The sequence below is a fragment of the Miniopterus schreibersii genome, assembly GCF_964146895.1.
Source record: "Miniopterus schreibersii genome assembly, chromosome: 12".
Lineage (NCBI taxonomy): Eukaryota > Metazoa > Chordata > Mammalia > Chiroptera > Miniopteridae > Miniopterus > Miniopterus schreibersii.
In genome coordinates, this window is record NC_138112.1 from 1,411,926 (window position 1) to 1,435,504 (window position 23,579).

The 23,579-nt window shown below is 41.9% G+C and overlaps 2 protein-coding genes across 3 annotated transcripts in view; both read right to left on the bottom strand.

Annotated features, from left to right (window-relative positions):
* Positions 1-15,324, bottom strand: part of ARHGEF12 (Rho guanine nucleotide exchange factor 12) — a 171,604-nt gene extending 156,280 nt beyond the window's left edge. For both annotated transcript variants that reach the window (XM_081152834.1, XM_081152833.1), the window contains exon 1: positions 15,205-15,324. In XM_081152834.1, the coding sequence (XP_081008960.1) occupies positions 15,205-15,236 (32 nt within the window). In that variant the 5' untranslated portion in view covers positions 15,237-15,324. The remainder of the gene's footprint in view (positions 1-15,204) is intronic.
* Positions 15,325-18,551: 3,227 nt separating this feature from the next.
* TLCD5 (TLC domain containing 5) lies at positions 18,552-23,579 on the bottom strand. Its single transcript, XM_081155258.1, has 2 exons — positions 23,331-23,579; positions 18,552-21,750 (listed from the first exon to the last, which is right to left on the bottom strand). The coding sequence occupies exons 1-2, from the start codon at positions 23,527-23,529 to the stop codon at positions 21,212-21,214; spliced, it is 738 nt and encodes a 245-aa protein (XP_081011384.1). The 5' UTR covers positions 23,530-23,579; the 3' UTR covers positions 18,552-21,211.

The window sequence follows — 23,579 nt, forward strand, 5'->3', positions numbered from 1 at the left end:
AGAAACAGTACCTGATTCAAGGCTCACTGCACCTGGCAGTACAGCAGTGTTTGGGAGGGCAGGACGGGGAGGGAGACAGACTCCGGCTAAAGTCCCAGAGTTACACTCAACAGGCATGCTGCCGAAAACCTGTAAAATGGAGGTCATGTAATAAAGCCTATTACCTCAAAAGGTAATTGTGAGAAAGTAAAACATGTAGAAAATGTTGAATGGGGAGATTAATGGTTGGGTTACCACCTGCTAGGTAGGTAAAGGAAAGGGTGAGAAAGGTCAAAATAGAAAGTATCATCTTTGAAATAACCTTTGCTAGGCTACTCTAAAGAAAAATAATAAGTAATCCAGGAAGCCTATTGGGTATCTACTATGTCATCAGTAAATTGCAGGGAATGGCAAAAGGACTCAACTAGAAATAGATTAAAGGCTGAAGAACAGAGGCCACAGATGGGGTCACACAGGAGAGTTTAGAAGTCCAGTGATGGCAATAAAGGCAAAGAGTACATGTAAAAATGGGGGCGAAGTAGTAGTAGAGGTTGAGAAATAGAAAAACACAAAGTCTGAAAGCAGAACCCTCCAAGCAATGACAATACCTAAGATGTAGTCATATTGATAGATAACTCCAGGATAAATCACACGAAATTGCAAATATTGGATGTTTTTGATTAATAGTTTGAACCATTTTTTAAATAGTAAATTGGATCTTTTTAAAATAATAAAAGTGGGGAGGGGTTACACGTTAATTCCATTTTACATTCTACCTTTTGCTTGAGTGCCTAACATAATGCAGGGCTCTTAGGACAATTTGGCAAAACGAAAAGTTACATTACTATTAAAGTGTCCTCCACGTTCCCAGAACACAATTTAAAAGCCGCTACTGTAATTTATATTAAAAGACAAGAGACTAAATAAATAACCTTCTTTGGCTGAAACTTCTCATTTGAATTTTATACTTTGTATTTGAATTGTAACTTCAGAAAAATGATAGCTACTGTAAATAGTGTACAGTATCAAATAAAATGAACCAAGAGCCAAAAGACCTGGATTTTTTTTTTAGAGAGGGGGAGGGAGGGAGGGAGGGAGGGCAAGAGAGAGAGAGACACGTGTACTCACCCTGACCAGGGAATGAACTTGAAACCTGGGTATGTGCCCTGACCAGAAATAGAATCTGCCACCTCTGGTGTACCAAAGGATGCTCCAACCAACTGAACCACACCGGCCAGGGTAAAAGGCCTGTATTTTATCTTTTTTGTTTAAAGTATTATATACGTCCCCTTTTTTTCCACTGACCCCTCCACTCAGTCTCCCCAGGCATTCACTGTACTATTGTCTGTGTCCGTGGGTTATGCAAATATGCAAATAAGTTCTTTATTTTTAAACCTGGTTCCAAAAATGTACTAGCTAGAAAATACTGGACTAGTTAATGAATGTCTTTGAATCTAAGTTTTTCTTCACTTGAAAATGAAAATAACATCTGCATTGTAGTGTTGTTATATTTATTAAATATAATAACCATAAAGCACCTAGAACAATGCTTAATAAATAGAAGCTGCCCGGCCGGGCATGGCTCAGCGGCTGAGTATCGACCTAGGATCCAGGAGATTCTGGTTCGATTCCCATTCAGGGAACATGCCGGGGTTGAGGCTCGGACCCCGGGTTGGCATGCAGGGAGCAGCCGACCAATGACAACTCTCTAATCATTGACGTTTCTATCTCTCTCTCCCTCTCCCTTCCTCTCTCTGAAATCAATAAAGATATATTTAAAAATAAATAAATAAAAGCTGTCTGCTATTGTTATTAAATGAGTTAACAGTTGCAAAGGTATAGTAAATGTAATTTAATAGTATCATACAAATAAATATATGAAAGTGACAATAATTTGACTTGTTAGATGTGACAAGACTGAAGTTAATTATACTATTTGATAATAATCTTTTCACTTTTAAATACGGAAATATAAGCATGGACAAATGTTTCTACAATAACCAGATTATTTACGACTGTGAATGGGTTGTTTACCTCCTCATTATTTTTTCCGATCTGATATTTTAACTTCACCAACCCTCAAATATAACAGAACATTCTCCAGACTAGGCACATCAATAATAGTATATTTCTCAAGTTGGATAAGCAAAGATTTCCTTATTGCTAACAGTGTAAGGAAGCAACACTAGCTAAGATGAGATATGGTAAATATTTATGCAAAATTAACAGACCTTTACCCCACAGGCTGGCAGTGAGCATGGGAAAAAGCAGCTTCCCAGGACTCAGCATAGTGGACGTCTGTGAAACTCCCTAAGGGCTATAAGAATGCTTCAGAGGGCACTGCTTTTTGCATGTAGCCTCTTTGTAAGTCTTAAGCCTAGTAATATTCTCAAATTATAATTCTCTAGTCTTTCTCTACTGAGAAACAGTAGTTATTCATTAAAAGATTTAGTTCGTGAACTTCTTTTAAACCAACTATCTGCCTACCTCTGTTGTGGCTACTCTGGGGTTACTAAGAAAATGCAAGAAAACAATTTATAGTTAAAAGGGTTAAGTTAAAAAATTATGCACTTAAATATCTCTTAAGCAAATTTTCTTTCTAATATTATGGCATAAAAAGTAGCTAAAGTGATTCACACCACAGAATTCTAGTAGCAGAAAAAAAACACTTACAAGGAAGAATGAAGGTTAAAAGTAACAATGTTTCATGGCTCAGAAGATAAATCTAGAGCTAGAATCAAAAAGATTACTTATCTAACTGACAAAATATAAACTAAATGGCACAGGGAAGGTCATTACTGTATAGCAAGAAATCTTGAAAAAGAAAACATCTCCAGCCCAGCCGGCATGGCTCAGCAGTTGAGCACTGACCTAGGGTCCAGGAGGTCACAGGTTCAATTCCGGGTCAAGGAGGGCACGTGCCCGGGGTTGGGGGCTCAATCCCCAGTAGGGGGTGTGCAGGAGGTGGCCGATCAGTGACTCTCATCATTGATGTTTGTATCTCTCTCTCCCCGCTCCCTTCCTCTCTCTGAAATCAATAAAGATATATTAAAAAAAAGAAAACATCTCCACTGCCACTTAAGCATAGACTCTTGCTAAGAAACTTAAACCAAATTTGTTTAAATTGTTTATGTTTCACAAGGCCTATTATTAAAATCACTCGTTGCCTTTTCTTCCTCTTACATACTCAGTATAACAATTTTGTGAGTCACTTCTTACGACTTCATGTGCCTATAATACAAACAAAAAAACAAAAACTCCACAAAACTTGTATTAGATGGACCTTAAACTTATGAGAACTTTAGTTATAACAGAAAATGATTCATAAGCAACATATATTAAGCTTCAAAAAAGTTCAATGTTTACAGGTGTGTGTATATCTAAAGCAATGAATTAAAAAACCAAGCCCTGGCTGGTGTGGCTTGGTGGTTAGAGCGTTGGCCCATGCACCCAAGGGTCTCAGGTTGAATTCTCGGTCAAGGGCAGGGCATGTACCAGGATTGCAGGTTCGATCCCTGGCCCCAGTCTGGGCTAGTGCAGGAGGCAACCAGTAGAAGTGTCATTCACATTGATGCTTCCCTCTCCACCCCCCATTCCACTTTCTAAAAATCAATGGGAAAAATACCCTCATTCACTCCTAGGGTGAGGATGAGCAGGGAGGGAGGGAGAGAGGGTAGGAGGGAGGGATGGAGGGAGGGAGGGTAGGAGGGAGGGACAGAGGGAGGGAGAGAGGGAGGGACGGAGGGAGGGAGGGAGGGAATGTCTTAAAGCTTCATTTCTCTCTCTTTTAAAATGAGGACAATATTTAACTTACGCAGTCGAGATTTAAAAAGATAATGCACAGAAAGTAGTCCGTAAGACAGTGCCCAGAACTTAGTATGCATTCAATAAACATAAAATCCTTTACCATATCCCAAATTTCTTTGTAACATTAAATTTCATCTATTTTTAAGTGCTCATTTCCACCTACATTCATCTTGACACCTTTCTGAAATGTAAAATATTAGAGAAAGGAGTCAACATACTTAAGCATTGCCCTCCTGTCATTTTCAGAATCCTTCTCTGATCAAGTCACCACTGTATTTATCACTGGATCTACCGACTGGTTAATGGGTTGCTATCTTCAAAGACATAGCTAATGAGTAGAGAGGTTCTCCTTCAAGTAGTGACTAAAGCAAAGCACATCAACAAAATGTGATTCCTTCTATTCAAAAGCAATGAACACCTAAAGTTTCTTAAATTTCAACTTATACCACGTACTTTTCTTTTTACTTTATGTAACTCAACAAAATATAATTAAAAGAAAATAAATAAATAAATGGTATGTATTAGGAGGTAACATTAATTTTTTTAATTAGGAAAAAAGAAATTCAATCATTAATTATGATTTACATACCACTACTTCCCCAAAATACACATGACTTCTCACCTTTATCTTCAGCACTAATCAATAAATATCACTCTCAAGAGGCAAATTTCTTAATTCTTAAACATAAATCAACAAATAACAAGAGCTTTGCCAAAACAATGACCTGTACAGAGCAGGCATTAAATAAATAAACAAGCTAATGTTGTAAAGATAGAACTGGACAAATCCTGAGTGACTGAAGGCAGATTTAAAAGTTGATTAACAATCCCAAAAATCTTTCCAATCCTGCAACTCGAGATGTTACTGTATCACAGTCTTAGCTGAAATAACTGTATCTCTTAAATCTCTTCTTCACTTCCAAATGTACCTTAATTTTAAAAACTGCCTATATTATGAAACATAAAAGGACTATTTTCACAAGGAAAAAACAGTCACAACACCAGCAAGTACACACGAATTCAAAATCATTTTACATGCATAGATCAAAGTTTTAGAAAAACATAACTGATTTCTGAGGTTTAAACAGTAACAGCTACTATAATCTACTGACCTTTATGTGCTAGGCATTTAAATACATTCTCATTTAATCTTCATGACAACTCTGCAAATTAAGAAGTATGGAAGAAAAAGAGCCACATGCTAACCTGATTAGTTCAGGGGAGGCCTGTGTGGCAGCCTTGCAAACTCAGAGACCTAAAGTAACCACAGATGGTCTGAAATTAAAACCTATTTAACTAAAAGCAGTTTAGGGTGGGTAGTCATGCCCTAGGCCAGTATCTTCCCTGACAAAGGTCCATCTTTACCTTAACTGAACCTGTCTATTGTCTTTTTCTATCTACAGTAACATACCATGGGAATGTCAGAGTAATTTTCCTTTTTCGGGACCCCTCAGAGCACAGGCACCACTCTTCGGAGACCACACGTCTCCTTGTTGTTATTAATTGTTGTCTGTTAACTATCCTGCACCAAACTAAGTACGACTCTACTTTTTATCCAATCTCAGAGGCTTCCCTGCTTTGCTTTCTCCCGCCTCCCTAATCCATCACCAGTGGACTTCATGTAACCCACTTGCATCTCCTCTTTTGACTGTAATGTACAGAACAAGGTGAGAAACAGCCATTCTGCGGGGCGTTATCTCAATGCGCTGAGAGCCTGCTTCCCGGCACCAATAAACTCACAAAAATTCTTCACAGGTTGGAATGTTTCTTACATTGACAGTATTACCATTACTCTCAGATTTACTGCTGAGAGAACTACACTGTTTGCTCAGGGAGGTAAGTCTGCCTAAGGCCTCTCAGCTGGTAAGCAGCAGACAAGCCTGACACAAAACCCAGGCTGTTCGCTCTGCATCCACCTCGTTCAGTCCCCATCTGCTGCTCCTCTGACAAGACTGAAACTAACATACATAAAATTAAGAGTGGAAACAACTTTTCCTTTAAGAGTTACTTTTTATCTATGACAAACAGGATAGCCTCAGGAACAACTTTGTCAGGGAATAAAAATTAATATAAATACTAATATTTATCCACATAATATTTTACTTAATTTGTATTTTTGGAAACAGAATTGTACCTTGTATCCTAATCCTATTAAGCAATAATTGCAGTGATAAGATTTTTTTTTCCTCACTACCCACAGGCAACATAACCAATTTACCTTCATTTAAACCCTGTCTCGAGAATTGTGATCCTGTAGGGCTTCTGGACAAATATAGTAACTGAAACCATGAACCTTTCCCCAAATTGCGCAGCTAACAAATACAACTAAAATAAAAACAAAATACAAACGTGTGTGTGTTTGTGTGTATTCTAAAGTATTCTAAAGTATAGCAAACTATCTCTGAAAATAAATGTTTTTCAATCATGATACAACATAAAAATAATATGAACAATGGCAAGTCAGAGTTACACTCCATGGAAAAAAACTATTTCTATTTTAAACGGACTATATTGTACCAAGCAGCCAAAGTCGAAGTCAATTCAATGCCAAGAAAAACTCAATTAAGTAAGAATCTTATTTATAAGTCAATGGCAGCGGTTTTCTACTGCAGTCACATGGACTCTGAAAGGAGCTTAACAGCACACACATCCAAAACTGTGCAGATACCTAGAAAGACCACTTTAAATGTCTCTATACAGTGAAAGATGCCAGTCAAAAAAAACAGAATTAGACAGTAGTGAACTATTTTCATGTTACATACAATCGTGTGTTTATTCACTTGCTGTATAAATCCTCTCTGATCACCTCATTGTCACCTGCCAATCTACAAACTAAAGAGGGGATCGAGGCCGTTTTATTTGTTTCCCACTGCTGATTACATAACACACCCTCGCCAAACAACGTCCTGTGAAACCGATGATCCTCGATCCACCATGTAATGCCAGTTACTCCCGACAGCCACAGACGTGACAAGGAAAGGTGTTGTGTTACACCGCATGCTGATAAAATCTGAGCAGTCTGCAGCGAAAGCGGAGGGCTAACAAACTAACAGGAGCCGCTGCGAGTGGCCTTACCCGTGGAAGGAGTCTGGACATGGGGCGATAAACACCACAGTGTACAGGTGATGTATTGTAGCACTGTATACCTGAAACCTGTAAAATTTTATTAACCAGTGTCACCCCAATAAATTCAACTAAAATAAAATAAAATCAGATAGACTCCTTTCCTTACTTTCATGGCATCCTAAGGATCTCCTTAAGATCTGACAGAGCCGTTTTCTGCACAGCAGGTAGCACAGGTGAACACAGGGCTGTTATAAATGACTCCGATATTCCCCTCCAGTCAACACACCCCTGACTGGGAACTCCCCACAGACTTGGAGCTGTTAAGGGCTGGGATGCCTTTCAAATGGCATCATTCATTTCAACAGACACTCAGTGAGAAACGAGACCTCCTGCAAATCAAATCTGTTGCAATGTTATTTTTTCCAGAGGCTTATTACCTGCTTCTCTACACACACACACACACACACACATTCTCTCTCTGGGAGAAAAGATGATGCTGGAAAAATAGATGATATTCTGCTGTAAACTTCCTCCAGAAATACTCAAAATGAAACAAATAAATTACTGGCTGTCACTTCCTGGACATCCTCTGCTGCTTGACACCTGTCAATCCACAGTGCCATCATCTCAACCTACTAGGCAGTGAGAATTTACTAAAAGAAGTGATGCCTTATCTTTCAGAGAGAATAAAATATATTTTTTTAATATATCTCTATTGATTTCAGAGAGAGGAAAGGAGAGGGGGAGAGAGAGAGAAACATCAATGATGAGAGAATCATCGATCGGCTGCAGCCTGCAACCTGGGCATGTGCCCTGACCGGTAATCGAACCCCGATCTCCTGGATCCTAGGTCTATGCTCAATCACTGAGCCACGCCCAGCCGGGCGAGAATAAAATATTTATGAGTAAAATTATGATATCCAGAAACTGCTTCAAAATCCAGTGGAGAAGCCGAGCAAGGAAACAGGTGAACCAAGATTGCCCACGCAGACGACGACTACAGCTAATGGTGTGCACAACACGGGGTCCATCACACTATTCCCCGCACTTCTGTGTATGTTCGAAATATTCCATTAAAAAAACATCCACAGATTCAAAACAATGCACTGACCAAACCCTTAGTGAGCACTTCCCTTTGGAAATACATTCTTGTTCCCAATGCTTCTCCCTCCCCTTCTTAAGAGGGTTTACATGAGAACATGCTGAGCAATGCCGCCTGGGAGAGGAGGGTGCATCCCTGGTCCGCGGACAGTGAGCCCGGCCATACCTGTGTGAGCTGATGGGACTGACGTACACGGTGACTGAGCAGAAACTTTAAGAGCCATCATATGCTCGCATCAGTTTTCCTGCTCTCCCCTCTAACAGGACAATGGAATATCCCAGAGAGGGGCAGTCCCTTCAGCCAGCGTTCCAAAAGCGCTGCAGCCAATCCAGAGCTGACGTGATATAATATAAGCAAGAAATAAACCACTGATGTAAGCCACTGAAATTTGAAGGTGTGGCTATGGTAGCAGAACCTAGCAAAAGCTGACTGACGCATCTACTAGAGGTTAAGTACCTGTGTATGTCTTTAAAACCTGAACAACATCTAGGTACCTGGGTAATTTGAGCTATTTTTTCTTATGATTTTTAATATTAAAAAATAACAATACTATAAAGCAAATAATAATTACTTAAAAATGATTAAGAACTATCCTCCTACCCTTGAGAAACTAAAAAATTAGTTGATAATTTAGCTTTTAAAAAGCCTCTTCCAAAAGGACCAATCATTGTTAATTTTTTAGGATGGCAAAGACTGAATAAAAAAATATATATATGTATAGGAGTATGACATAGGTTTCAGCAAAGCAAATATAGGGTCTTGTATATGGGTTATGCGGCTACTGATCTCAAAGGAAATTCTCTCAATTACATTACTTTAGTATGCCAGTTAAACTGGTGAAGAGGCTTGCTCTAGGCATTAAGTTTTCTGAACAAGCCTAAACCAGGACTACTACAGACAAGGTACTTTACTCTACTAAGTTAGCCCATGTAGGTTAAAATTATTAAAAAGAGTTAGAAGGGAGGGAAAAAAGGAAAAAATTCTAACCATGATTCTTGCAGTGATTAAACAACACTTGAATGGTTATAGAAGTCAAGTTCCGTAGAGTAGGACTTTACTACACAAACACATTTTTACTTAAATTTGAGCAATATTTGAACACAGCAGTACCCTGCAAGTATGACTAGGAAATGTCCGCACTTTTCAGGCTAGCATCTCAAAGCGCTTCACAAGCACTGACCCTCATGTCACCTGAGAGGGAGATATCACACAGCATTATAATCATCTGTCCTTTCACTACAAAATATGTAAATACCCCATCAGCAGTATTTGCCCTGAGAAGGTCTTGCCCATACAGCCAATAAAACAGGAAATAAGCTGACAGTGCCTGTGCCACCAACAATCTCTGAAAAGATCAGACCTTCACCCACAAGAAACACTTCCTCTGAGCAAACCACAGACTGCACAGGGCAAACCACAATGTCTCAGTGTGTGTCTGAACACAGATAGACAACTCATCTAAAATCTGTGGAAGAATACCTCTGAGCACCTTCACAAGATTTCCTTCATGTTTTAAGTGTACTGAGGAGTTATTACTCTTCTGGACAAGATTACTCTTCTGCATTACATGATCAATTTCATAGTTTCTTCAGATGCCAATGAAGTCTTCAGTTTTTCAAACAATAGAATAATCTCCATTTTCTAAATCCACAGCAGACCTACAAAATCTTCTTTAATGTTTTGTATGTGAATCTAAAATCAGTATTTAAACATAACATTTGACCAAAACTGTAGTCTCGGAGCAGTATCTTTAAATGACAATAGGCTATATAACATCAAAAGGAAAAGAGTGTGTCAAATGACTAACTATAAGCATTAACTAAACCAGATTTTCTTATATATTTTCAATTTCTTCATGAACTTGTACTCACAGTCCCAAGATAGGAAATCCAATTTTTCACTGGCCATTATATTTGAATGTTTCTCAACACTAGGAAGTCAGTAAGAATCTAAACTGTCAACTACGCTGGTGCATGCTAATTCAGTAAGGTAAACTTAGTGTATCTCTCCTTTTATTAAAAGTCAATAATGTCTGCTTACGAAATTTAGGCAAAGCCTCTGGCCTTGGGCATCACCATGTTTTACCTCTGCAGAAGCAAAAAGTTGAAAATTATTCTAGGCATTAGCTTCAAGGGCTTTTCTTAGAAGCTATATTAGAAGCTAACAAAAGTTAGAAGCTGTCTTATAAACTTCTTTCATACACGTCTATCTTGGTACTCTAGATACTCTAAGTTAAAAAAAGTAAAATGCCCTAAATCTGGCATTTTTCCAAAATTCTAAACTTTGAGGACAGAGTCAATAACAAAAGCATCCTGATTACAAGATCAGACTGCTGTGGAGTCTCCTGAGGAAGTGGCCTAGAGGTACTTAAAATTAGAAAGGATAGGTACTAAAAAGTATCCTGTTAGAGACAAAATCCCACTCAGACTCGGTCAGGTTGGAAAGTTATTAAAGGAAAATAGGAAAGAAAAAATAATGTATATAGAAAGACAATAATTTAGAGTGAAAAAGTAGAGAACTTGAGAGCCAAAAAACCTAGATTAAAATCTTGGGTCTGTCCTTTTCAGTTTTATAATCTTGACTTAAACTTTATGAGTTGCCTAAGGTACAAATGGTGATCTGCCCTATGCTGAGTTGAAAACATTGTAGATGCTAAAGAATTACAGGATATCAGTTTATGTATAAGGGCATTTTACTCAAAAGATAAAATATTTACAATTTTGCTGATTTTATAAATTTAAATGGCACTATTTTGAAGAGTTAATTATTAAAAGGTGAAGGAATATGTCTTCAAATGAAACTTAAAAGCCAAGTTTTAATGGATGAGACAAATGAAGTTAACCTCCCTATTCCTGAAAATATGGCACGGTCAATTTCTAGGAGATAAGAAATTATTTAATAAGAAACATTTCTATTAACTTTGTCAAACAACTATGATGTAAAAGAGTTTCTCCAATTACCTCTGGAACCTCATTAAAATACCTGCTGTTTCTGTGACCATATCACTTTAGTAGGCAATTCACAGCCATCTCCAGATAGAACCAGATGTGCTTATGCAAAGATTTTTCCCAACTGTTTTCCCTGGAATCACAATGCTCCACAGAAAAATACATAAAACACACCACTTATGGATTCCATCAATGTCTGCCTTGAATTTCATTTTTTAAATTGAAAACTCAAACTTAGTTTTTAAATAACCCTATATGTTAACTCAATACTATATAAACTTTAACAATTGGAAACCACGAATGTGTTTGTTATGCGGTATTGCCAGGTTAACGTATTTTTGTACTGATTCAAATAAAGCTTCTCTTGTCATCTCATTGAACAAATATGAAAATCTAGTAAATGTGCCATTTTTCAGGAAGACTACAGCTCTATATTTTTTTTTAATTTACTTCGGATGGTACATGTTTCTCATGTAAAACTGTACAAGTGGGATGTACTACCGCATACCTATATGAATCAGGGTTTTATACTGAACTATTAGAAAAAAAGATAACTGGGATCCTGATTCCCAATTTCAATTTTGTATTTATCAAATGACTGACTTTTTAAGTAAATATTACAAATAATTTCACCCTACAGATTATTTAGGCAACCTTCAAAACAGCACACTTAGTTTTTTTGTTTTGTTTTTTAATCAAAAGCATTATATGGCAACGTTGGCAGAAAAAGTATCATGAATGAAAATGCTAATTACTGGGTATATGCATATAAAGTCAAGGGTTTCCACATTCACTTTTAAAGTTTACTTAAGTTAAACAAGCTTAACCCTTTGCGGTCGCTTGTCTACTCTCAGCCACCACAGCAAGGAACCCTACGAATATTAACTCCATTCATGTTTCAGTTCATAAATCCTGTTTATCCTTCATAATCTTGCATGTTATGTATCACTGCTCTTTCAATGGAAATTAATTCCGACCAGTACGACACCCATGTCCAAATTTAATACGACCGCAAAGGGTTAAAGCTGAACTCAGTACTAAGAAAATACCAATACATCAAAAACCTTTGTTTATCTACAAATCAAAACAACAACAAAATCCGTAAGTCCAAGACAAGACAAAGGTACATTTATTTCAAGGAAGACCCTTATAACAAAATCCCACCTGTGTTGTCCCTAAAAATTCACTGTTCTAGAATCTAGCCTGAAATCATTTACTGAGTCCCCCCAAAAAATCATTCTCTTCTTTCTCTCAGAAGAAATTCCAATTGCCGTAAGACCCCTAAATTCTCAGGGACAGAAGGCAGGCATCTAGCAGGATTGTAAACAACGTATGTTTTAGGACTGAATGTGGTAATCAACACAAACTGAAAAGCAGCAATCAGATATTTCTACCACTTTTATTTATCTTTATTGTTGAAAGTATTACAGATATCACCTTTTTCTCCCCCTTTGATCCCCTCCAGGCCTTGACCATACTATGGTCTGTGTCCATGTGTTATGCATATATGCATCTAAGTTCTTTGGTTAATCTCTCCCCTGCAACTCCCCCACCCACCCACCTTCCCTCTGAGATCCCTCAGTCTGTTCCATGCTTCTGTTTCTATGGATCTATTCTGTTCATCAATTTTGTTCTTTAGATTCCACATGAGTGAGATCATGTGATACTTGTCTTTCTCTGGCTGGCTTATTTCGCTTAGCATTATACTCTCCAGGTCCAAAAGTTGAAAAACTGTAGTCTCCAGGTCTCACAGAAGTTACAAAGCAAGAGACTGGAAGGTAAGCTACTTATATATATTTTTAAGCTGTTCAGATGTACTACATAAAAACAGTAACTACCATAATCATAGTTTGGGTTTTTAAATGATAAGTATGCCTTTAAAAAGTGAGGTGGGAGGTTTAGGGAGTAGATGAAAAGGAGAAAAAGAGAGTAAATAAATGTGCTAATTTAACTGCACAATAATAACAGGATATTAGTTCTGAGTATCCAACGTGGACCAATCACAGCCTAAACATGGCTGAATTCATCCCAGCCCCAGCACTTCCCCAAGACAAGTAAAAAACTTTATCTTGTTCAGGCATGTGTCCCCTGCCACAAGCTGCAAAACAGAGTAACGTCCCAAACCAGCTAGTCTGATTTCAACTAAAGGCAGACTGACTCTAGCCAGAAGCACCACAATGAAAGAACTCTAACTCTCACAGCTGGCCCAGTGGGTCTGTACACTCTACAAAACAAAGCCAGATCGCGTAACAGTGCTTCGAACTTGAAAGGATTTTTAAAACGCTACACTAGCACTATTAATTTGCCAACAGCTCTAGAATCAGCAAGAGAGACCTCCGTACATGCAGTTAGTGAGAAAGAGGGTGAGGTCCACAAGGCTGAGAAAGCAGGAACTATTTCATTAGCTTGTTAAGGCATCCTGGCACAGAAATAGTAACACTAAACCAGACTTTCGCCCCACATACATTCAAATCAGGGACAATTACTCTCCTAAAGAGCAAACAAATGCTGGATATTTATGGGATATGTTTAAAGAAAAAGTAATGATCAAGTATGAATAATTCTTATTTAAAAAAACTATCAGTAAATTTCCAAGAAACAGGTTTCCATACTGTCTCAGTAGAGCTTCTTAAATTAAGTGATCTTTAAAGTTTTTTTTTCTTCTTTTAAAAAATATGTAAAATCGGGCAACACTTGAACCAATTCAAGGATATTAATATCCAAACCAATGTGCAGATTCATCTTATACTTAGAATCCTCATCTTTTAATTCTTTGGGCGTAGCACAATGCCCGGCAAAGAACAGGCATTCATTCACGGCATCTTTATTGTATATTTATAGCTCATTGAAGTTATAAAAAAAGGCACAAGTACCAAGATTTTATTTCCAAGATAATGGAAATAGTAAAAAATCTCTGAGAAGCAAAGAAAAAGAAAGGTCATTACTGGGGGGGGGGGGGGCTTGCAGGTGACTTTTGTGTGGAATGAACTGACAACTCTAAATTCTGTTTCTACACCCCTATTATCACAATTAAAACTACCAACAGTACATTAGTTCCTAACAAGACTTCTTGTCCACAGGTTCAACAGAGTGGGAGGGAGCTGAACAAACCAGGATAACATTTACCCACACACCCATGGAAATGATTTCTCAGAAGCAAAACACCCTGAGAAGGAATTTGGAGAACTAGAAGAAATCAAGGTGAGTGCTGCTACTCATGTTAAGTGTATTTTCAAAAAGTTGAAAATTATTTCATTTCATTGAAAACTAAAACATTTTTTAAAATATGCAATCTAAAAATAAATACAGTTTAAATATTTAATGTTATCTTTTTTAGGTAAACATTCACTTGACCCTGGAAAGCATCAACAGGAACAGGAAGTTCTGTTTCTGGAGTAGCTATTATGGTATGATAATGGAATTTGGCTCCTTTAAAATCAACAAATGAGTCTTACAATTAGGTGAAACTCTTTTAGGAAATTCAACTATTTTCGGCAGGAGCACTATTGTTGCAGTTTTCATCAAAGAGCTTTCACTGGCCCCTAATTCAGTTATTTGATCTTTTTTTAACGATGTAACAGTTTGAAGGGTGACTGAGAAAAGCAAGCTGAAATCTGGGACAAGGACACAGTGTCATAATTAAATCGAGAAGATTCTTTTACTGCTTAACCTTATATTCAAAAGAATAACTATCAAGAGAACGCCACTTAAACCACAAACGGTCTAGCAAATTCACCAGCCACCCCGGCAACACACAGTCCCGCACAAGGCGCACAGAGCCTCACAATCCACCTGCCATGCTCGCGCCACACCATTCGCTTGGGGTTTGTACGCCTTAAATGCAAATGTTTGGGGAAGATAAAATGCTAATAATGCAATAATTAAAATACATAAAAGCCCCATGATTTTCCCTCACTTTTTTAAAGCTCCTTGATATTGTCCCCAGCGAGCGTCTGTGATTTACTGGTAACTTCAACATTCTGGAAAATTATTTGATAAACACTGCGCAGGAAAATACTTGAGAGATCAAGTTCATACATCATCACGCAGCAGTCTCATAAGGAAGTTCAAAAACAGAAATTCCTAGAGCGTCTAGAGAACCAAGGGCAGGAGTGAAACGGCCGCCGACCTCCCCCCAGGCCGCCGCCCTCGGGTCCCGGCCGCGCACGGGCCCAGCGCACCCTCCGCGGGCGGCGCGCGGCCTCCGACGGGCGCCTGCCCTGGGACTCGGGAGGAGCTGCATTTCCGACCTCCGTCGGCCAGGACGCGGCCGGCGCGGGGCGAGCGCGGGCGTCCACCCACCTGTCGGTGGCAGCGGGCTGTGTGCCGCTCATTGGGCCGTGGCGAGAGGTCCTCCTTTACCCAACGTGCATTTTACAGCGGCAGCTCCACCTATCCCGCGGCTCTGGGGTCGGCCCGGCTCCGTAACGGACAGAAAGTCCACCTCGAGGCCGCCTCGGTCATCCGGCGCCGGCGGCGCGGCGAGTCCCGGGCGCGCGCCGCTCGGCCGCGGAAACGCCGCGGGGTGCGGTCGTGGCGCGGTCGTGGCGCGGGGCAGGGCTCGGGCCGCTCGGGCGGGCAGGGTCGGCCCCGGCGGCGTCCGCTCGGCGCCCGCTCGCCGCCTCTATCTGGGGCCGGCGGGCGCTCGGGGCCGCGGCCTCGGCCGCGTCTCTGGCCGGCCCGCGCCGGGCTCGCGCGGCCCCATGTCCCGCCCGGGCTCGCTGTCGTCCTCCTGCCCCCGCGCGGGCTCCAGGCGGGGCGCGGTGCGGGGCGCGGGGTCGCGCGGCGGTGACAGCAGCCGCCTCTCGCGCCGCGGCCGCTGCCCGCTCGCCAGGCCCGGCTTCCGCAGTCGCGGGGCGGCGCCGGCTCCGCCCAGCCGGCGGCGCGGGATCCCGCGAGAGGCGCGGGCCGGCCCGGTCCGGCCAGGGGCGGGGCGGCTCGCGGGCGGCCTCGGGTCGCAGCCTCGCGGGAGCTGGCGGGGGGCGGGGGCGCGAGGGGAGGGGGAGGGGAGCGGCGGCCGCCGGCGCGCCGAGTTCCGGTTCCGGCGCTGTCTCGGCGGCGCTCGGCGAGCGGGCGCGTCCCTCCCACGCTCCCCGCCGGCGCCCGGCGCTCCGACGTCGGGCGGCGCCGGCCCGGATCCCTCCGCCGGGGCCGCCCCTCCCGACGGGCGCCTCCGCCACGGCCCCGCTCGGGGAGCGAAAAAGTAGTTCCCGGGGCGGGGGAGGGGCGGGGGAGGGCGCGCCCGGGAGCCCCGCGCACCACCCTCGGCCGCCCCAGCCCCGGGCGGGCCGGAGACCCGTGTTTTCGAGCCCGGATCTGCCGAGACCGCCAAAGGGCACCCCCCAACCCCCGGGAATTGCAGGGTGAGGCTCTGGTCCTAGGCGCTTTCCTTCTTTTAGGGGATGCCCGCGCGCGCCTTCTTTCCCGTCCCGCGGGTGGACTGCTCCTGACCGACGGAGACGCCACGTCGGGGCCTGCGCGCCGTCGGCGCTCCGCGCACCTGGCGGAGCCGGGCCTGGCGTGGGCGCCTCACCTGGGCACCTGCTGGCCCGGCCCCGACAGGGCCCCCCGCCCAAGTCCTGGGAAGGGCTGGAGGGCCGAGGGTGTAGGGCTGGGGAGAAAGAACGTTTGGAGTCAGGATTGCTTAGTAAAAATATGGCTTTGGCTGCTTCTGCTCTGGCAAAGTAGAACGCATTATTTGCCAGATTCAGAAAGCATGGTGCTTTCCACAGCGACTTAACAAGCTTGCTGTGGAAAGAAATGGGAGTAGGAAATAAAGCGTATTTATCAAGTAACTAGCAATAGTTCTGAAGATTTTGCAAAATAAAAATTCGTGCTCCCCCCCAACCGGGTAGAATTAGATAGCCATCTAGTTTTGTAATTGCATAATTAGGTATAGTAACAATTTAAGTAACTGTACCACATACAACGTAGTTCCTTAATTCTTGCAAACATCTCAAGTGGCTATACTTTCATCCAAATTTTTTCAGATTTTTGAGTTTAAACCTGTGCTGATGGGTACTGAACCTCAACGTTTTTGTGGAAGTCAGGTGGCAAAGCAAATATAGTAAACAGTGGATGTGGAGAGGGGAAACAATTACCTCTAAACACTGCTGTTTCTAAAAGTCAGTCCCCAACAGTTCATGCTTTAAAGGATCATTATCCCAGAACAGATATAAGAACTAAGGCTGGCATTAGAAGGGTTAAGAAACAAAAAGGAAAGGATAAACAGAGGCCAAAGATGACTCTTTATTGCTTGAGTTTTTTAAGTTCAGGGCACAGCCAGCTAATTTTGTAATGTTTATTTTGGGAAAGAATAGGAGGAGCTGGGGTTCTAGGCCACTTTCCTAATGATCAGACCAGGACACATTGCCACCTGCTGGTAGCGTGACGATTCTATCCTGAAAACACTGAATTGTTTTTCTACATGTCACTGGAAAGAGTTCCATCCATGTACAATGACCAAAATGCAAACCTTATCCCCAAATTTGTATCTTTCTTACACGTACTAAATACGTATCTTTTTCTGCCCTGTCATAATTTTACAGAGGCCCCAATGACTCATCAAATCATGCATTTTAAAAAAGAGTTCCTATTTCCCTTAAAGAATGCCTCACTACTTGAGCTTCGGGAATAAAACAAACTGGGAACGTTTCCTGATTCGCCTTCTTTTCCTTGCATACAAAACCTCTTGGCAGACCGTTCTCAAGATCTCTCCAAAGTTAAACAGACCCAAAGTTCTAGCTGTGAGCAAAGGCCTTTGCTGTGGGAAAATTTCACAAGATGGTAAGCGAAGGATTTAATTAAGCCAGTTGTTATTCATTCCAGAACTATTTTTTAAATAAGGAATCTCTGTATTCGCCTACAAAGCTCTTACGGTAAAAATGTCCCTGAAAGCTTCTTTACAGGTGTTGGTAGCTCTAGATTGTTCTAAAGGCTCTATCTGTACAATCCTGTCAGAAAGTCACAACACACTCTCCTGTCATTAGTTCTTTATCTAGAAAAGCAACAGTGGTGACCCAATTCACTGCACATGCTCTTTGAGGTTTTACAGTGGAGCTTATTCTAAACCACACTCTGGTCTTACCCATTTTTTCAACGAGTTTATTGAACACCTACTACTTAACACTGTTGTGGGCATTGGAAGTACAGTTCTGAAGAGAGCCAAAGGCCCGGTTTTCATGGAGCCCACTCAATATCATTTTCAAGCAACTACCCAAATGGGGCAAAATAAGAAAAATTAAGTTCTTCCTCTCTTGCCACAGTTTCCTATATATGAATTGCTGCTCCCAAAAGTAAAGAATATTAGTAATGGTTGATGACAAGCAGCAGGTAAGAGGTATTTCAAGAAGCCCGACCGGCATGGCTCAGCAGTTGAGCTTCAGCCTATGATCTAGCAGATTGAGGTTTGATTCTGGTCAGGGCACATGCCTGAGTTTCCGGCTCTATCCCTACTGGGAGTGCAGGAGGCAGCCGGTCAATGACTCATCATAAATGTTTCTCTCTCTTTCCCTCTCCCTTCCTCTCTCTGAAATCAATAAAGACATATTAAAAATGGGTATTTCACGGATACGTATAAACATTTTACAGGCCAAAAGACTTTTTTTAAACATGGCAAAACCACAACAAAGATAAAAAGGCAGACTCTGGACTGATAAAAAGTTGTTTATTTTTATAAAACAATACAAATCTTATTGAAATACAAATCCTCTTGAGCAGTATTACTACACAGTAATCCAAATGCCAATGAGTACTTCGTTTTATCTGACTATACCATGTGTTAACTAGCCCTTCATTTACCTGTGATGTGAAAACTCAGCATCTTAACTGCTGGTCATCTTCATTTCACATTTTTCTCTCAGAGAGTTTCCTTCATAGTTATTAGTTACAACATCAAGAAAAACTTTAGGTTTCTCAAAATTCAAAAGAGCTACTTCCATTCACGAGAGTACCCCAAAACAGCAAGATCTGCAATCCCCAATCCCTTTACTTGTGAGGAGAGCTGGTACCAGATTAAGCCTATTCACGAGTCTGGTATGGAACAGGTTGCACTGTGCCAAAATTTAAGAGCCAGCTTTTTTTTTAAAGCTCACGCTCCAAGCCACTTTTTGCTAGGCTCTTGCTAAACTCAGCATTCCCCAGGATCCTACTTTGACCACAATTTTGTTGGAAAGAAATTAGCATTTTAGGGATTCTGAACATAGAAAAAAAGAGATGGAGATATTACTATTAGATTATTTCCATGTCCAGCAAAACTCTTTAACCAAATGACAGTCATTTTAAAAAGATCCACTGTTAACATGCCTTTCAAGTTGCTTTTCCCAGAGCAATGATGACTTTATGTGGTTCCAACCACTCTGCCCTGCATGGCCAGTGACATCCATTTCCAAGAACTCTCATAAGGTTAATATTACCAGTGACCTAGGATGAGCTGACACTGCCCACTGACCTTCAGCCTTTACTTCAATAGCCTTGTACACTTGTGTTCACCAACAAAGCTAGTCCATCACCACTGATCTAAGTAACATAAACAAATAGCAAAGACATAAATAATGCTTCATTTTTTCATAAAAGCCCTCCATTAAAGAAACACTACATGTCTCTATGAAATGCACAATGGGGTATTTCATTCATTCACAACAGGATTTACACTGAGGCAAAGAGTAAGTGACCTGCCTAAATGATTGGGCCAGTGAGTAGCAAAATCTGTAAAAGAACCCAGGAGTTCTTGATTCCAAACTTCCAGTCCTTAGGCTTACATTCTGGCTTTTCCTAGGTGAGATTACAGTGTATCTCACTGAATTTTTTTTCCTTTCTAGACTGGCCTTGTCATAATATTTTGTCCACAGATAGTGGTACCTTTTCCAGAGAAAAGAAAAAATAGTAAGAGGACTAAAAGGGAATGTATCCAAAATGAAAAAACTAGTCTCATTACCCTGAGGCCAATTCATACTTTCATCTTTGGTTCTAGTTTGCAGCAAGCAGAGCAGACCTGAAAACTCAGCTGCCATGTATCTCAAGCACAGTGGAGTCCACAAAGTAAATCCCTATAGAATTTAGTCACTGCCCCTCATGCCTAGGAGATTAATGCAGAAAAGCCCTGACAACTGGCATTTTTTTCCTGGTAGAGCAGAACCCATACAACAGGGCTTGGTAAGTTTGCCCACACCTCATTCATCTCTCATCCGAGCCCCAGCTCTGTGGTTTTTGTGCAGAAGAGTTAACATAACAGGCCTGAACTGCTGTCCGGGGAAAGGCTGGACCTTGGCTGGCAACTGGGAACACAGATTTGGGGAGGGCGCCAACCATTAACTGATCGGACTGTCTCACTGTGCCTAAGCTGTCTGTGCAAACAATATGGTTTCTGCTGAACACCTGCTTCCCTGCTGGGAGTCAGGAATTTTATTACATGCCAGGCAAAGGCTGCCTACGTGACCAGCCCCCAATAAAAGCTGAGTCTCTAATGAGCTTCCTGGGTAGATACTCCGCACGAACTGTCACAAATCACTGTTGGAGGAGTTAGCACATCCCGTGTGGTCCCACTGAGAGAAGGCTTGGGGAGTCTGGGCCTGGGTTTCCCCTGGACTCTGCTGCTCCGGGAGCCTTTTCCTTTCACTGATCTTTGTGTCCTTGCACTGCAATAAATCAAAGCTATGAGTACAACTACATGCTGAGTCCTGGGAGTCCTCTCAGTGAAGTACCAAACCTAATGGTGGTCTTGGGGACCCCAACATAGTTGGAATAGTGAGGCTAAATAAATAGCCCACCACCACTGCCAGCTTCACCCCCATCTTCTCTGTCTTCCTCCCTCCCTCCGTTTAAGCAGATCCAGTTCTGATTCAACGCTCAAAATTCCAAAGGCATGTATCTTCCTAAAAGTTACTCACTTTATAGTAAACGGCGTAAATTTATTTAAATTGCTGCATGGACAGCAAGGTGGTGTTTGTTGAAGTCGTCACCTCTCAAAGGAATAAGGAAGACCTAGCACTCCTCTTTTTCAAGTTCCTTTCTAAGCTGTCTGAGCGTCAAGCTTCCCGGGAACACCACCCCCCAGAATCACCACAAACTAATAGGAATGCGGTTCTGATTCACTGAAACTACCACTTATTAGTCCGACTTCCTACCACTGTACCAGTGTAGAAATTAGTGTTTTAATGCTGGTATGTGCTCCACTTGAAAACTGATCGATAAATTTAGCCCCCTTTTGAAACCTGAGTTTGTTACATAAGCACGACTCCGTAACAGCCGGATTTCCAACCTCGCTCCCAGAGCTAACTTAACCCAATCCATTAACTGCAGTAAACATTGGCTAGTGTGTCTTGAGATGTCCATTATGTTTTAGTTGCTGCTCCTCACGCCTCCTGCTTCTCCAGGCATGGTACTTTTTTATGCTTTTCCTCCAGGCAAAGCGCCAGATGCTTAGCATGAAACACCAAGACACAGCATACATAGCTATCCCCCCAGCCTTCATAAACCACTTGGGCTTGGGTGAGACTATTTCACAGAAAAGGAGGTGGGCTCCTAAGCCAATCCTCACTCCAGTGAACAGGGCCACAAAGAGGAAGTCCACCACATCTCCAGTGAAACTGTGGTAGTGCCCTGTTTCACGAAGAAACCAGCGCATCTGTAGCAAGGGGTTGGTAATCTCACTTCCAAACAGGACTGCATTGACCTCTGTGCCTGACTCTCCAAGCACCAGGGCCATGATGATGCCTAAGATACTCAGCGTGTGGTGGGCCAGCATCAGGACACTCTCGGACTGGAAGTAGATGCACCAGCCCAAGTCAAAGATGAAGTAGCCCAAGGTGAGACACAGAACATACACTTGAAGAGGTGTATTGGGTGAGCCTGAAATAAACCAAGACAGAAACAAATTGAATGACTGGGGATTGTGCTGCTTTATACAGGGATCCTGTTATTGTCTCTCAAACCTTTTTAAAATATTGAAATAAAATGTAACGGTAATCACATGCTTTTTAAATGACAACGAAAGAAAGACTAAAATCTAAAACCTTGGTCTTTATCAAACCAAACAATGTTCCAGTCCCCAGAAATGCTGTTCCAATGAATCAGATCTCTCTCAATAAATGATTTAGGCACCAGCAATGATCTCAATATCCTCTCTACGTAGCAGCATAAAATCAAGGTATTTTGTTCTTTCAATTAAAATCCTAGTTTTTTTTCTTTTTCTTTTTTTTTTTTTACCAGCTAAAGTTCTGTTTCCAAAGCTTTTAGTTATCCTGTCCTGAATGTCATACTAATTTCATAATTTACTGAGTTAGACTGCTGGACAATGGTGACCCTAACCCATCTTAAAATTGGACTTTGGAAAGAACCCCAGAAATTAGGGTGTTCCATGTCCAAGAACATAGGGTGCAAGGATCTGACATGTTCAAATCCATTAAGAACCTTCAGATAAAACACAAAGCTTTAAGATGCTTTCATATCAGTTTGACAGTTAAGAGGGAAACTCAGAAGTTCAATGTGGAAATCTAAGAAAATTTAAAGAATCTTAAGTATTTTTTAAAATCTTATTCTAGGGAACTTATGGACTGAATTATGTCACCCCAAAATGCTGTGTTGAAGCCCTAACCCCCAGAACCTGAGAATGTGACTGCATTTGGATATAGGGCCTTTAAGGAGGTAATTAAGTTAAAATAGGGTCCTTACAGTGGGCCCTAATCCAATGTGGCCGGTGTCCTTATAAAACAAGATTAGGACAAAGACATGCACAAAAAAGGGGAGACCCTGGGAGGACCCAGCAAGAAGGCAGCCACCTGCAAAGGAGCAAAGCCTCAGAAGAAGCCAATCCAGCCAACACCTTGATCTTGAATTTCTAGCCTCCAAAACTGTGAAAAAAATAAATTTCTGTTGTTTAAGCTACCTAGTGTGTAGTATTTTCTGATGGCAGCCCCAACAAATAAAGCAAGGGGATACAATTTTTGCATTCTAAGAAAGTAACACTTGTAGTACAGCAGCTGAAAAGTTGATACAACTGCCCCAACTAACGAGGCATTGGTTAAATAAATGATGGTAAATGCGTACAATACAATATTACTTAATAATTAAAAAGAAAAAGGAAGATCTATACACGTAAATGTGGAAAGATGATGTCCTCTGAATACACAATCAAGTAAAAATTGCAAGTGACCCCAAAGCATGCGCAATGCTGTCCATTTCTGTCTGTCTGGGCGCTGTCAGATGTTGATATCAGCTTCGTTTCACACGTTTTGATGGGTTACATTATAACAAGCATTTAAAATTTGTTTTTGAGATAGAGGGTTATGAAAAGCAGACACAATAAGTGACATATACAATATCAGAGTTAAAAATGAGGACGGCCGATACACATCATCGTGGTGACTGTTTCAGTGTCTTCGACGCTACAAACCGCAAGCCCCTCGGGGAGAAGCCCTGCCTCCGCCTACCTGGGTGGGTGAAGGGCCAGGGCCCGTCCACGAAGCCGACGTGGGCCGAGAGGCCGACGGCCAGCACGCCGTGGACGAGCGCGACCAGCCGGCAGCTCCACTCGCGGCTCCGGTGCCCGTGCGCGCGGCGGAAGGCGGCGTAGAGCGCGAGCCAGGCGCCCAGGCTGCCCAGCGCGCGCAGGCCCGCGGCGGGCGCCATCTGCGGAGCACAGCCGGGACCCGCGCCTCCAGGGCGCAGCTTCCTCGCGC